We start from the raw sequence: 15,364 nt of genomic DNA on the forward strand, positions 1-15,364 counted from the left end.
TTTAGACATACTCTACATTTACATACACTACTTTTTTTGCAAAATCAGTTGTTCTTAAAAGGGCTATTACAAAATAACGACAATAAGTTTAGATTATACACATGAGTTGCACAACAAAATTTCTGCAACTTTACATACTGTTTATATTTTTATTCTAGAAAATTGTGATTATTTTTATTCCACTAATTTATGAATAAATTTATTTATTATTATGTATTTTATAGCAAAAAATTTTGTTGCATTTAAGAGAAAATTTGAAATTATTTCAGTAAGATTTGGTAAAAATTTGGCTTCAATTAAGATCAATTTACTTAGGTTAGAGAAATTAGTACATAATAATGAACAAAGTAAACATTTAAAAACACTCTTTTTAATGTAGGAAATCTATTTATATAATTTGGATCAAAATGTATATTAAGTCCTTAATAGTTTAGAACCAGAGCTCGAAAACTCCACATTTTCTTTGTTTATGTAGTGAAGACAGATAAAAGGCCTTTATCTTTGTATTATATTATTAAATATCAATAATTTATCTGTATTTAATAATGTAGTCCATTATATTAGTATGTTTAAGATCAAGGATTTCGCTAAATTGATCTAGTCTGAACAATTATAGTAATGATATAATAAGAATAAAAATATGGAAATAATATTTCAATAAATAATTGTTAAGTGATTGAAAGATCTCCAAGCGGGTTCGCATATTTTGGAGAAATTAAATATAATTTATTAAGTACTAGCAGCCCGTCCCGGCTTCGCACGGGTGGACATTTTTACATTTTAAAAAGTGGCAAATAAGGCTTCACACACAACGGAAGCTTAAAAATGGAGTAGCTTCTCCTGTTTTCCAAACATTCCCCTTCACTGCTCTGCTCCTATTGATCGTAGCGTGATGAAAGTATACTATAACCTACCCAGGAGTATGAAGAATAATTGGACCAAGTTTCGATAAAATCCGTCGAATAGTTTTTGTTTCTATAACGAACATACAGACAGACAGACAAAAATTTTACTGATTGCATATAGTTATTTTGGAAATATATTTCATGTACAGAATTGACCTCTCTACAGATTTATTATAAGTATAGGTATAGAAAAAAAAAAAAACAACTAGTAATAAGTAAGGTATATAATATTTTTTGTATAGTATAACTTATCACATTTTTAAAATAATCACAATTTGTTCCAACAAGAAAAACTACAAATGCTATATTCATTGCTTAACATCATAACTTTATTATTTTTACACCGCCACCATCATTATTCATATTTCGAATTCTTATTTAAGCTTTAAGACCTAGTTTTGCTAAGATAATAAACTTAGCAAAGTGATGTACCAGTTTGATAAAATCATTTTTATAATACTTGAATATCACAAAATACATTAATTTGTACTTCTATTTTTTTAGAATAAATATTGTGACTGTCTATATTTTTATTATTTAAAAGTAATTGCAATAAAATGCTAAAAAAATTTTAATACTAATAAAGTTGTATACTTGTTCAATGCTATTATTAAACTAATAAAAGTGGTGTATTTTGATAATATGATTTTTACGGAAACTTTATGGCAAAAAATACATTTTACAAACTATCAAGCTGAACCCATAGCCCATCTTCGGCTTTCAGCAAAACTGCACGCTTGCTGAAGTTGATGGGATCTCTTGTTTTAGGGCATGTTGTAAACTTGAAATTCTTCAAAAGTGTAACCATGGCTAATTTAGCAGAAAACATGGCAAAACGCAAACCTGCAAACAAGTGAATTTTGTATTATAAGGCTGTCCATAATTATTTTACGTAACAAGTCTTCGTATAGCGACGGCATAAAAGCATAGAGAGCGTTACCTTTATTCAAATAGCAGTAGTAGCAATCAATTCAATGTGGATAAACAACCTTATTTTTTGAAAAAAAAAGAAGTAATTCTCAATTTCTTTGTATTTTTAATTTTAAACAATATTTTCGGTACTTCTAAACCGATTTTAATACTTTTTCTATTATCATTATTATATTACTATATTAATTTTATCGCGATTATAGATGCCTAAGTTAATTTTAAACTTTCGCGTTGTTGATACATATTTTAAATACACTATTGGGACTCAGAGACACGGCGTGGTGCAATCTACATCAAAACGTCGGCAATAAAAAAGCACATATGTAGGTACTATTTATCTACCAATGTTTTCATCGCGTTAAGTCCTGATAGTGTATTTAAAATTTTAAATGATCCGCCTTTAATATTTTTCTCAATTTTGAATGAACATTTTTTTTATCAGGCGTTATTCTTATAATTTGGATAAAATAAAGTAAAAAATTACCTATACAATTTCTTGGTCCAACCCCAAAAGCTAAAAACAAATGTGATGGTCTCGTGTTCTTTTCATCACCCATAAACCTTTCTGGACGGAATTCGTGTGGTTCTGGATAGTGCTCAGGGTCCATATGTATACCATAAATCGGTATCGCAACGACGTCGTTCACATTAACTTGTACTGATGTTCCTGGGAGAATGTATTTCTTTACACAAGTTCTGTCCACTCGTGACACTGGTGGGTACATGCGTAATGTCTCTGGAATGAAATGTTTCCCGTATAAATATAACTCTTTAATAAAATTACTAAAGAACCTGCAGTAGGTACATAATGAACATTTTTTTTTCGAGCTAAATTGTTAACATTGTAGATTATAATTAATACTAATATATAATATAATAAATATTCTCACTATTATAATCCCTAATTGGGTAACATAACATACATGCCCCCATTTCGCCGAGCATATCAATGATATTAGAACACATTGTGCCATAGTTTTTATTTTATCTACTCTGATGGAAAGTAGTAACTGTCATCTATGGAAATGTAAGTCCCAAAATAGTTATACACTGTTGCGCTCATGGTTGGTTAAAAACTAGGATAGACGAGAGAAGAGATTGTTAATAATGGAGACAAGCAGGCCTATTGCTACCCTATGAAGTCGACCTCCATGCGGTTCCCCCTGGAAACCGTCATTGTCTATTCTTTCCTCTCTTACTTTCATCCTCACCTATCATACCTGACTGATAGTCCGCCAGTGTATACACTTAATAGGAAGTAAGGTGTAGTGGAAAAGAATTATTATTAGTAATAGGATTTAACAGCCCTATTGCAAGCAATATATCCTATCAGATTTACCTCCACGCAGTTCCTCCTAGAAAACATCGCGGTTAATTCGTGTACAATTCCTCACGATGAGCTGCCTTGCTTTCATTTTCTCTTATCATTTCTCACTGGTGCCCCGCCAGCCGCCCTCTAGCCCGCCAGATAACGAATACAGAGTTACTATTCCCATTTTCACCCAATAAATAAAATGACCTAGGGGTTTTTTTTTCCTTGTCCAGTAATTTCAAAACACTTATGTACAAGCATTCATATAACTAGATACTACCTATTTACCTAATAAAAATCCTTCCAGGTATGTGAGTTGTGATAAAAGATCGTAAGTTATGTCTTGTCCATCAGTCATTTTAACGACATGGTCGCGGAGTTTTTCTTGTAGTTCCGGTTTGGTAGCCAAGACGTGTATCGCGAAAGACAACAATGTGCTGGACGTCTCATAGCCAGCCAACAGGAAAAGTAACGATTGCGCATCTATGGTGTCATCATCTAAATCTGAAATTCAATACCATAGGAGTGTACAAGCAAACATGTGTTTTAAATATAAACACACAATTACCAGTTTATATAATACTAGCTTTTAATAAAAAGTAGCTCATTTCGTCCGTCCCTCATAAAGTGTATCAAATTTCAAAATGATTTGTGAACTCGTTGAGGCGCTATGAGGTAACTAACAAACATACTTAAATATTTAGCTTAAAAGTATCCATTTACATAATAAAGATACTGTTATAGCTACATCATAAACGATATAGGTAATACAATAGTAATCCAACACAATACTAATAACAATTGCTTAAGTTTAGCACTTGATCCACGGTGTTAATGGAAAACTTCAAAGGAAAACAAAATGTAAAACAAGACGATGGTCTAAAAGTAAAGTGATCTATTTAGATGTAAAGGCAATCTACCTACCTAAGAGGTCGTTTATCATTTAAAATTGGCGCTAGATACACTTTAATGTTCTTATATAAACTAACATATAAATATGAGTATTTACATAATAATTAAATATACACATACATTAGGTATTCTACAATTACGTATTTAAGATTGATATTTGTATTGTAAAGTAAACTGAGTTACCTAATCAAAGAATACTTAACAGTTCCAAGTATTCATATATTTGTTATAACATAAACTTTTCTTCTGATATTATACAATACTTACTCTAAAATTAATTAGAGGGAGGTAAAATAATCAGAATTGTAGTAGTAAATCTGTTTACTGTATTTTTGTAATTGAACAAATTTATTTTTTATAATAACATAATCATTATACTACTATTACACTGGGAACATATCTATGCATTTATAATGTAACTAACTCTCCTAAAACGTACATTAACCTATGTAGTTAGTACATTAACGTTGTAATAATTCATCAGTAACCTTTAAAAAATCTGAAGACAGCGTAGTAACGTAGCGTAAATATAGTTACTACATTTTTATTTTTTTTTTTTTGCAAATTTATTTTTGTACATACTTACATAATTTAGCTTTAGTTCCAGAGTCCTTTCTTTCTGTTTCTGCAGCATCAATGAGCAATTGTAGAAAATCGTTTTTCCTGCATCAACAAATCGAAACATTCAATCAATTCATCTATTTTTTATTCGTACTAATGTTGGACATTAGAATATTGTGTTATAGTCGAATGAATTACTTGTTGTTTAAATTCTAATTAGTTTTTATCAAATAGACTACTATGTGCTCTTCTCTATACTATGTCTTCTTCTCGATACTCTGGAAGAAATCACTTCTAGCGATAAGGCCTCTAATTGTTTTCTCAGTGTAATAATTTCTTGTAATTGCTTATATCTATAATATTTTACTACTGTGATCTTTGATACGACGACGATAATTTAAATAATATAAAGATAAGACCCTAACTGAATAAGATATACTTGAGGTTTCTCCGAAAGATCGAAGCCAAAACAAAGTAAATTGCTAGCAGATCAAAACTGCGAACATTATCAAAAAAATTACAAGCTAAAATAAACATACCACGCCGAAATAGATAGAGTAACTGGTAATAACTGGAAACGATGGAGCAGAGATTGCACTCTTCGATGGTGACGTAATGTTTAAAAACAAATGTACGATTTAAAGTATCTAGATAAAAATCACTAGAATGGTATTTTATTATGACAGTTGTTTATGAAAAACTAAATCAGTAGATTGGTATTTTATCATAAAACTTATATATAATCATAGGTACCTAGGTATCTAATATCTAAATAGAGATGGATAATGTCGTATGACAAATGTCAACTCGACACAATCCTTCAATCTAGGGATTAGATAGCAATGACAATAATTTACAATTCGATATTCATACTCATTGCGTACCACCGTCCGTGCAATTATAATAACTACAAAATGCTTATTAATAGGATTCTTCATTATATTTTAAAAATATATTTCTTTGTTAATATTATAAAGTTTATGTAGGCTCTTTGTTTAAGTTTAGATAGATTTTAATATCAAAACAATTTGGCTCAAACTTACAAATCGGTAAATATATCGAACGCTATTATGTCAATCACTAAGCTCATTGCTAAAACAATTTCGACATTTAAATTATTGAACTTGATCCAGCTTTTTATATTAATGCTTTTAGTATTTTTTTTTAAAACAACTTAGAATGGCAAACAATCTGACGGCCCACTTGATGGAAAGTGGTAATCGTCGCCTATAGACATGAGCAGTACCATGGACATAACAGAGTATACTGTTTCGCCCATGATACTGGCCATGCGTTACCATTTCTGAGAACTAAGTGTTATTCCTCTGTACCCTGTAAGTTCACGCCATATCCCACTCTTCAAACCGAAACAAAGCCATACAACTGTTTTACAGTTAAAACACGAATGGGACAGAAGCACTCAAGCAAACGACTTTTATACAAAGTCTCCTTAAAATATCTATTTTCTTGTGACGTTTAACAATTTATTTTTTAAATACAAAACCAAGATAAACCATTTGAGACTGATTAAAAAAATATCGCTCTCAATTAAAATATAAATATTAAATAGGATCTCATTATCCGAAGTATAATGAGATCCTATTTAATATATTTAATATTAGGATCATGGGAGCGAATGTACTTGATTTAAACTTTGATTATCTTATAATCACATAAAAAAAAAGTTTATGTTCCTAATTATTAGTTATATTAATTGCAAGAAATGTGACTTTTATTAACAATTTTCTTTAGTAGGCTCCCATTCCCTACTCTTCCCTACACCTGTATTTGGATAGGTAGTATGTTTGATGATAACGAGTGCAGTGTTTTTTTCGCAATTTCTTGTCATCATCATAAATATAACAAACAATTAACGTATCTCTTCGTATGAGAATGATATTAATATATTTTTTATTACTATATAAGTTAGTCAGACGACTTGGAACAGAATTTTAAATCTTTCAGTGATGCATTGTGCGTTTATTCCCTTAGTCGCCTCTTATGATATTCTGAGATTGAAAAGAAATGCTTAGAATTGGTAGACATTTTTCTATACAAGGTAACCAAGCAAGCAAGAGCCTGACTGATGGTAAACAGTTACTGCAGTCTATGGACGGCTACAACACTATCACGTGCGTGTTATCGACCCAAAAGAAACTTTAATACACCCTTTTTGAAAAACCCCATATCTTTAGAGAAAACCAGATAGAAGAGATTTTTTTTAATGGGTGAAAATGGATTGGTAATATCGCCCGCGCTATCGGTATACACCGACGAGGCACCAGTGGAAGATGATAGGTGAGAATGAAAGCAGGTAAGTTGGCCCACTATGATGAATTCGACAAGAATTAAACATGATGGTTTCCAGGGGGAACCGCATGGAGGTCAACCTGAGAGGGTATATCGCTAGTAATGGGGCTATTAGACCCCATTACTAACAATCCCTTGCCCCCCAGGTAGAAGAGATCACTGAGGCCAGATCATTTCGATTCATCAGTCTCACTTCGTTCCTTTTAAAAATTTTGGAAAGACGATGTGACAAAGAGATTAGAGGTTAAATCTCCTTACGCAATCCTTTACATCCAAACCAAAATAAGTATGTTGAAACAGTGAAGGCAAGTAAACAAAACAAACAAGCAATGTATTGCAATCAAAGCAGTCAACCGAAGGAGCATTCAATAAAATAAACTTTGCCAGTGTAAGTACTAACTACACATGGAGTAGACAACACACATAACATGCTTAAACAAATAGCTTTATAATTCACTATAAACACTACCATACCAGTGTAAAAAGATGCTTTTTTTATACAACTTAGAATGGCAAACAAGCTGATGGCCCACCTGATGGAAAATGATAACCGTCGCCTATAGACATATGAAATGAATGGGGTCTTTCACCAAAAATAACTGTATGATTGTACAGAGCTGTGATAAGACCAATGTTTGTCTATGGTACGCTGGTCTGGCGGTCAAGGTATACAAATAAAAGAAGACGAAAGGCATCAATCTGGAGTACATGAATTACGCATATACACGGATGGCTTTAAAACTGAGAACGGTTCAGGAGCCGGATCTTTTCACTGGACCTTAATATAAACCTACACATACTGCTTGGCGAACACAGCTTATATTTTATCTGTTTGAGACAGTTCTATATGGAGTTGAAAATACTTACTTGTCTCCCGTCAATCTTCTTTCTGCTTTGACCATTTTCAGTGTCTTGACCAATTCTTTTATACTTTCTTGATTCAAAAAAGAGATGTTCAAATATTTTAATAATTGAGGTGCTAAAACCATTAAAAAGAGTAGGAAAATCCTTTTCATTTTGGGCATCTCGTTAAATTTTTCAGCGACCTGAACAAAATATGTAAATTTTTAGAGAAACATACACATGTAACAAATCTTGATGTTGCCCATACGTAATACTAATGTACTGAACCTTAATAAAATATGCATTTTCGTCAGTAAGAGCATCGCCTTTGATGCCAAACGCACATGCTCCTATTGTTTCTAAAGTGTAGTGCCCCAAAGTATCTTTCATATCTAAATCTTTCCCATCTGTAAAAAATAAAATAAATAAAACTTTAAGACGTAACATAACTTGAGATTTCGGAAGACTTTAATAAAGAAAATAAGTTATTAAAACTAATTCAAAATAAACAGATATCGCATAATTTACATCCCACAAATGATGATATTTGAGAACCTGCTTCTTTTTGAAATCTTTAACTAAACAGAAATTAACATTTTAATGAAATAATTTAAAAGTTCTATGCCAACCTATCTGTGTCAATAAAATAGCAATGGGCATGTAAGTATTAAAGATAGGCAAAAATAATCCGCTGTACATAAAATATTCGTACATTGTAGTGGTTTTACTATTTATCTGCAATAAAAGAACAGTGCAGCAACAATACCATTCACCAACTTACCATACTGTTTTAAATATTCTACCAATTGCTTGCAGCACAATTGTAGGAGAGGCAGCATATTCTTCAGTCGAGCTGAACTAAACGCAGGAGTAATTATGCTGCGTACACCTTTCCATTCTGATCCCTAAAGTAATGAATTTGCCTTTAAATGTTTATTTAAATACTACAAAAGTGGTAATATTGCACACGTCTGTTTGATGGAAATTATTACATTACGGGAGGAAAGTAATTATTATTAATAAGTTTTAATAATACTAACAATATACCCTAATCTGTCGACCCCCACACGTGTTCTCCTGAAACCCATCGTGGTTAATTGTTAAATTCGTCATGATAGGCAAATGACCTGCTTATCATTCTTACCTCCTATCATCATCACTGGTGCCCGCCAGCATATACCGATAGCGCAGACAGTTACTATTCCATTTTCATCCATTAAAAAATATCATCAAACCTTACGTCTTGTACTAACCTCCCTAAATTAAGTCTTTAATTAACAATGTATGTCAATGCATGTACTACGTATCAAGTGTATTCTTATTTTGGCAAAACACTGATATTGTACTTTAGATTACGTTTATTGAATGTAAAACAAGACTAGATAATATCTAGGTATATACAATATTTTACGTTGTATAATAATAAAAAAGAAACGGTATAAATAGATGGACTTTATGCTAACGGAATCTCTACTAGATAACCTTTGGAAAACGCAAAGATACCTACTCGAGCCAGTTTAGAAATCTACTAATAAATGTTTGTTAATTCCTCATGCAAAAACTATTTTAATGGCATTTCGTACACAGGATGCTTGTGGGTTGTTGTTACTCAATATGAGTAGTGGATAGTACCCAAGTAGCTCTATCACTCCCGCGGCGACGTCACTCCATAGTATCTAATTGATTGGTTGATGTAAACCGAGTGCCATAGAGTTCAATTCTGAGGTGCCATTTCTTTAAATCTAGCTCTAAAATTAAAATTCTAAATCTTTATTCTAAGGACAAATGTGAAATAAAGTATACCTAATTTAAATCAAAGAAATTTAGTTGATGGTCCATGAAACAGTAATTTCGTGAAATTATTGAAATATTAGATTAAGCAATCGGATTAGGAAAATGGCGTCTCAAAATCAGTTACTCCTTTTATTAATATATTATAATTCGTACGGGGCTTAAAATGAGAATAAAAAATGTATAGTATTAGCATTTAGTCAGTTTGCAACGTATTAGATAGATAAACGAATATAGTATGTGTATATATATATATATATATATATATATATATATATATATATATATATATATATATATATATAGTCTTATTCATAAAATTTATAGATCTTTTATAAGCCTTCTAAAACAAGAAAATTACTTGATTAAAAAAATCTAAAATACACTATGTCTGTAATAACAGTTCAATAGCGACGTCCCATACTCATATAGACTGTAATAGAAGTGTTATTCATAATCGCACTATAGCAAGTCAATAAGGTGAAAAAGGTAAAATAGAGGTCCTATAAAATTATAGTAGACTACTGCCATTTTAATCTTAAAATGAATAGTATTAAATTAAAACAATATATTATTTTACAGATATAAATGCAAATCTTTATTTTTTATGATCTGAAATATGAATCAGTTGCAAATCTGCTGTTAATTATGAAGAAAAACTTATGATATGCACACCCATCCTAAAAACGATTTCAATCAACATTGTGTTTGCTTAACCTGATCCATATCCATTAATATTATCGTGGTTTATATGTATATTCATTTTTAAAATAAATATATAGCAATTATTATATTTTTTTAATTATTATTACAAAAATATAATAGTAGAAGTGGTATATTTATCAAGATTTTTATTAAAATCGCATATTTTTTAACAAATGACTATAGCTGAATGTCAATGATCTGTGGGATTCCACAAGTATGCAAACACAAACGTAAATCCTCAAATAAAGCTATTTATAGTACAATATATAACGTTTTATTATAAATGTTATTTGAAATTTTAACTAAAGAGTTCTTAAATTTATAATAACATTTTTATGAATAAGACTATAAAATTTAACGCCAAAAACAAATCATAGATAACCCATTATTTGCCCCCTTCATTGTTGTGGGTGTCGTAACAGTCGACTAAGGGAATCTAATGGTCGAAAGATGGTTAGCAGTGGCCTTCTTTAAATATCACCAAAGCCTAACTACGGTTACAATCTGTCAGCCAAGCGTGGCAATTTTTGGCAGAACCCCCCATAGGGAGACCTATGTCCAGCAGTGGACAGTTAACAGCTAGTATGACCAAAGGAGTAAAAAAATTAGAAATTCGTATTCCTAATTAGTGTAACCAAAAAATTAACACGGAACCTTCCCCTTCTAGATAAAAGACAAAAATATCTATTGATAATATACATTTTCGTTCAAGTTTGCACAAAAAAGAAAAAAAAATGTTTGACATTGCTGTTTCTTTCTATTTCATGTACGCGGGCGTCGGCCCATACAAAGCACATTAGGTATGTCTTTTGTATCGATATGAACTTCTACAAGATAACACCTAGGTTCAGCGAAATATTTCATAATAATTTTATTACTTTATGTTTGTCTGTATGTCTATCCAATCTCGCTTCCGAGACCCCATTATGAGAGAACTTTACACAAACATGTATAAAAACAATTATAATTAACTTGAGTCTACTTATCTTTTAAGACTCAATATGATTGATTAGATGAAGTTTTAGTTCCTTTGAATTCTTTTTTAAACTTTCAAAATAGAGTAGCGAATATCAGATAATAATTTCAAAATGTAAACCGAATTCCTTTCGAATTACTTTTCAAGGTGGGGCTAATTAATTAAGATACTAATTTTGTCGAAATTGAAATTGTAAGTAAAATTAATTTTACAAAATTCTTTATTATCGATAATTACATTTAGAATTATAACTAAAAAATCAGAATCACCACAGGTAAAGTGTAAAACGGTATAAGTTTGTTACCCTTTGGAATTGGTATAGAGTATAGACAATAACTTGTATATACGTATATTTATAATATGCAAATTTTATGTTTAAATTGAATTGAGTAACTGGGTAAACTGCAGAATATATAAATAATTAAATCACTATTAAACAAGAGTGCAACAAAAGTGAGAAATTATAATGAATTGATACAGTCACATATTATAAAAAGGATATTTTGTTAATAATAACATTTATTTTAAAAATACACACAGTGTAAAAAATTATCTACCAGTCAACATTATCTATTGATGAAACATAACAAACAAATAAATAGAGTAAAAAACAATATAGGGTATTTACATATCATGTAAATATACATATATATATACTTATATAAAATAATTGTGGCTCCTCAAAAAATCCTCAGAACAGTGAGCTTGTATAAAGATTCCAGGAAGCTTCTGTGCTTCTGAACGAAGCTTGGCTGGCTATATTAGCTACGACTCATACATACAATGGACTAAATAAAAGGTTTAGTGTGAAAAAAAAGAGCTTATATAATACTATTACTATGTACGTTATACATAATATATATTATATAATAATAAATAATGTCAAATGAAAAAGCTTTTAGATACATAGAATACCAAGCAAGAAATACCAGCATCAGATATAACAAAATATCAAAAATGTATTATATTTTTAAAGATATTAAATAAAAGGGACATAATTTATGTTTTTGTGCTAATTTGTTTGGAGCAGATTTAACATCAAAAGTTATTCAACATTCCAGTATTTGATCCAGAGCAAAGAACTTAGAGATCAAGCCAGTGTAATGAGCAGGAACATGGAGCAGAAAAGTTTTAGATGACTGAAAACATCTGTTACTGACATGTCCATGAAACTTAAATTTAGACTATTAATTACTATTTATTTTGACAAAAAAGTTGCTTTTATCTAATTTTAAAAGGCACTTATGATAATTAAGATTTCAAGAAAAGAAGATTTTTTTATAAATAACAGATCATGGAGCTGTAGACAGAAAGTTACAATTGAAAAGCTATTTATAATAACATAGAATATCTTACCTTCAAAATAAGCAAAGAACGTTTCAAATAATTTGGTATTCTGCTATTAATTGTGTTTCTATCCACAAAACAATCAAAATCACGTATAGTGATAGCTTTGATTAACTCTGCATCCAAAATGTATAGAATTGGTTTTCTTCCTTCAAAAAATCCTATAACAAACATTAACTCAAATACAATGGTACCCCGATATATGTGTGCCCAAATATACAAGTGTTTTGAAATACGAGCCACCGAGCAACCAATATTTTGCTTGTGAGATTAAAGCAAGATTTGAGATACAAGGAATCACACATTAAACAGTTTCTCCCACCTCTGACTAACACTTAACAAAAACAACTGAGGTGGTTTTTTGGGAGTATGGATTAATGGTATTTCAATTAATTTCAATGGGGAAAATTGCTTAGAGATATGAGCAATTTGATGTATAAGCAAGGTTACAGAACAAATTAAACTCATATGTTGAGGTACCACTGTATATAAAATATTACAGTTCACTATAATCTTAGGAGCAAAATAAAGGTAAAAGTACAACAATATTGCTCCTTTCCACATGTTTACAATATTATTGTAAATCCCATAGTTTAATAATAGCATTGGAGGTAGATACAATGAAGCCTTCACATCTCTATAAGTAATAAATATTGAACTCATAAATATTTTACAAACATAATACATTTTACTAATATGATTGTTTGTTTTAGAGAACTCAAAGATAGGAAAGAAAGGTGGAAGAAATACAATTTGAAAACCTATGAAAACTGGAAATCTACTATTTCTTTAAAGTATATAAATATAGAATAATACTGGACAGATGTAAAATGTAACTCTCACAAAGAAATGTTAATTATTTAAAATTATTAATTGAATTAATGATTATACTATTATTACCCATATACCAAATACACTACTAGCAAAATATAAGAGACATTTAATAAATTCCAAATTTTTGGGTGATTTTCAACAAGAGATAATTTGGAGAGAAATACTATATAGGCTATACAGAAAAACTAAAACTAAAAAAGGAAATTGTAGCTCTGAGTGTCCAGTTTTCATATCTAGACAGTAAATTTTTGTAGCATGGGCAGTTCTTAAGTAATCATCTGGAAATCAATGAAAAAAGATATATTTTTTCTGCTGATTTCCAGATTTCTCATTTTTAAAATGATCTGTGGACTTCAATTTTTTTTATAAAATTTAATAATCTTTTATTTGAACTTTGGTTGACATCTGTATGATTATTTGGTGCAGAGTTATTGTAGATCAAAGCAAAAGTTCATTTTAAGTTAAATAATCAATTTCTCAGAAACAAATGATCATACAGAAAATTAATGTAGAGTTTTGGAAACTGTGAAACATTCTCTATGATATGCAATTAGTAGCTACTGATAAAAAAAATTTCGAAGTAATAATGTTGACTGAAAAAAAAGTTAAAATTCACAAATTTAAAGATATTCAAAAATTTTCATATATATTTAGATATAACAAATAAACGAAGGAAATCATTGGTAATTTTTTAACATATATTACATGGCCTTAAAATACTTATTACTTAGCACTTACCTCCAAAAGGATTTCCTTTAAAATAATTGTATATTTCTAATTGAAAAGCATGAAATGATTCTTTACTTCTTATCCTTTTTCCCATGTTTCCAACAAATATTGTGGGTTTCATATATTTAATGCCCCGCTTTTCAAAATAATCAAAAGTGCTAGTATAATAAAAATAAATAGCAAATATTATCGTAACAAACAATACTACTGAACAATCTTTCGTTATAAAATGCAGTATATTTTTTATTTCCTCAAAATACTCCATATTAAAAAATATATCTGTAATAAATATTAAAATTGTAAAACACAAACACGTAGCTACTCGTATGTGCGAATTTGTTGATAGTACAATTAAGTTTGAAACTTTTAATGAAAGTATTTTCTATTTATACCTGTACACTAATATTTTAAATCTTTCTTAACTATCAAAAATAAGCGTTGTAGTAAATAACTTTGCTACAGAAATAGAAATGAATGAAATACGTATAAAATTTAAAATTAGCAATTAAATATGACGGAGTCTAATTTGTTTACGTATGTTCACAAACAGATTAAAGAGACTATGTCCAAAGGGTATATAACCAAGAGAAAAGAGACGGCACTTCATATAAGGCACGTAAAGCGACTTGATCAGGAATATCTTACCAATCTACACAAAATCCTCCTTTTTCACTATATTGGTCAACCTGATGTTCAAAATGGACACGAATATGTCTATATATATATATGATACTATACTTAGGTAATTTTTTGATATTAATAAAATGTAAATAGTAATAATGTAATTTCTCACTGAAACATGAATCATGTAATAAAAGAAATATATAAATTATATGTCAAATTGCATATTTCGATGGATTTTTTTTTAGCAAAAGTAAAACAAAAGATAATATTGTCAAATCTATTTATTATTTTATACAATATTATCTTGAGGTCTCAATTTCATAATATTATTGACAGTGAACACAAGTTTTCAACAACATTTAATATTTGGTCAGTTTCTAGAGTCATTACTTCGTAATAGAGTCAATATTAATTATATTATAAATGAATAAATGTTATGAATTTTACGAATTAAACACTAAACAACGACAACTGTTAAAATATAAAAATAAAATAGAACCTTAAAAAGCGCGTGCTCTTCTCGATGTTTTAGCAGAGTTAATAATAATGAAATTACGTAATTGTAATTTCCACGTCAAAATAAAA

The 15,364-nt window shown here is 29.7% G+C and overlaps 1 protein-coding gene across 1 annotated transcript; it reads right to left on the bottom strand.

Moving 5' to 3' along the window:
• Positions 1-1,114: 1,114 nt before the first annotated feature.
• Positions 1,115-14,709, bottom strand: LOC113520555 (cytochrome P450 9e2-like). The gene is made up of 10 exons (XM_026905920.3): positions 14,548-14,709; positions 14,165-14,434; positions 12,602-12,753; positions 8,555-8,678; positions 8,062-8,180; positions 7,798-7,976; positions 4,646-4,722; positions 3,436-3,651; positions 2,320-2,571; positions 1,115-1,748 (listed from the first exon to the last, which is right to left on the bottom strand). The coding sequence occupies exons 2-10, from the start codon at positions 14,418-14,420 to the stop codon at positions 1,585-1,587; spliced, it is 1,539 nt and encodes a 512-aa protein (XP_026761721.2). The 5' UTR covers positions 14,421-14,434; positions 14,548-14,709; the 3' UTR covers positions 1,115-1,584.
• Between the last annotated feature and the right edge of the window lie 655 nt (positions 14,710-15,364).

Source organism: Galleria mellonella, unplaced genomic scaffold (assembly GCF_026898425.1).
Source record: "Galleria mellonella isolate WM207_F2 unplaced genomic scaffold, CSIRO_AGI_GalMel_v1 utg36, whole genome shotgun sequence".
NCBI lineage: Eukaryota > Metazoa > Arthropoda > Insecta > Lepidoptera > Pyralidae > Galleria > Galleria mellonella.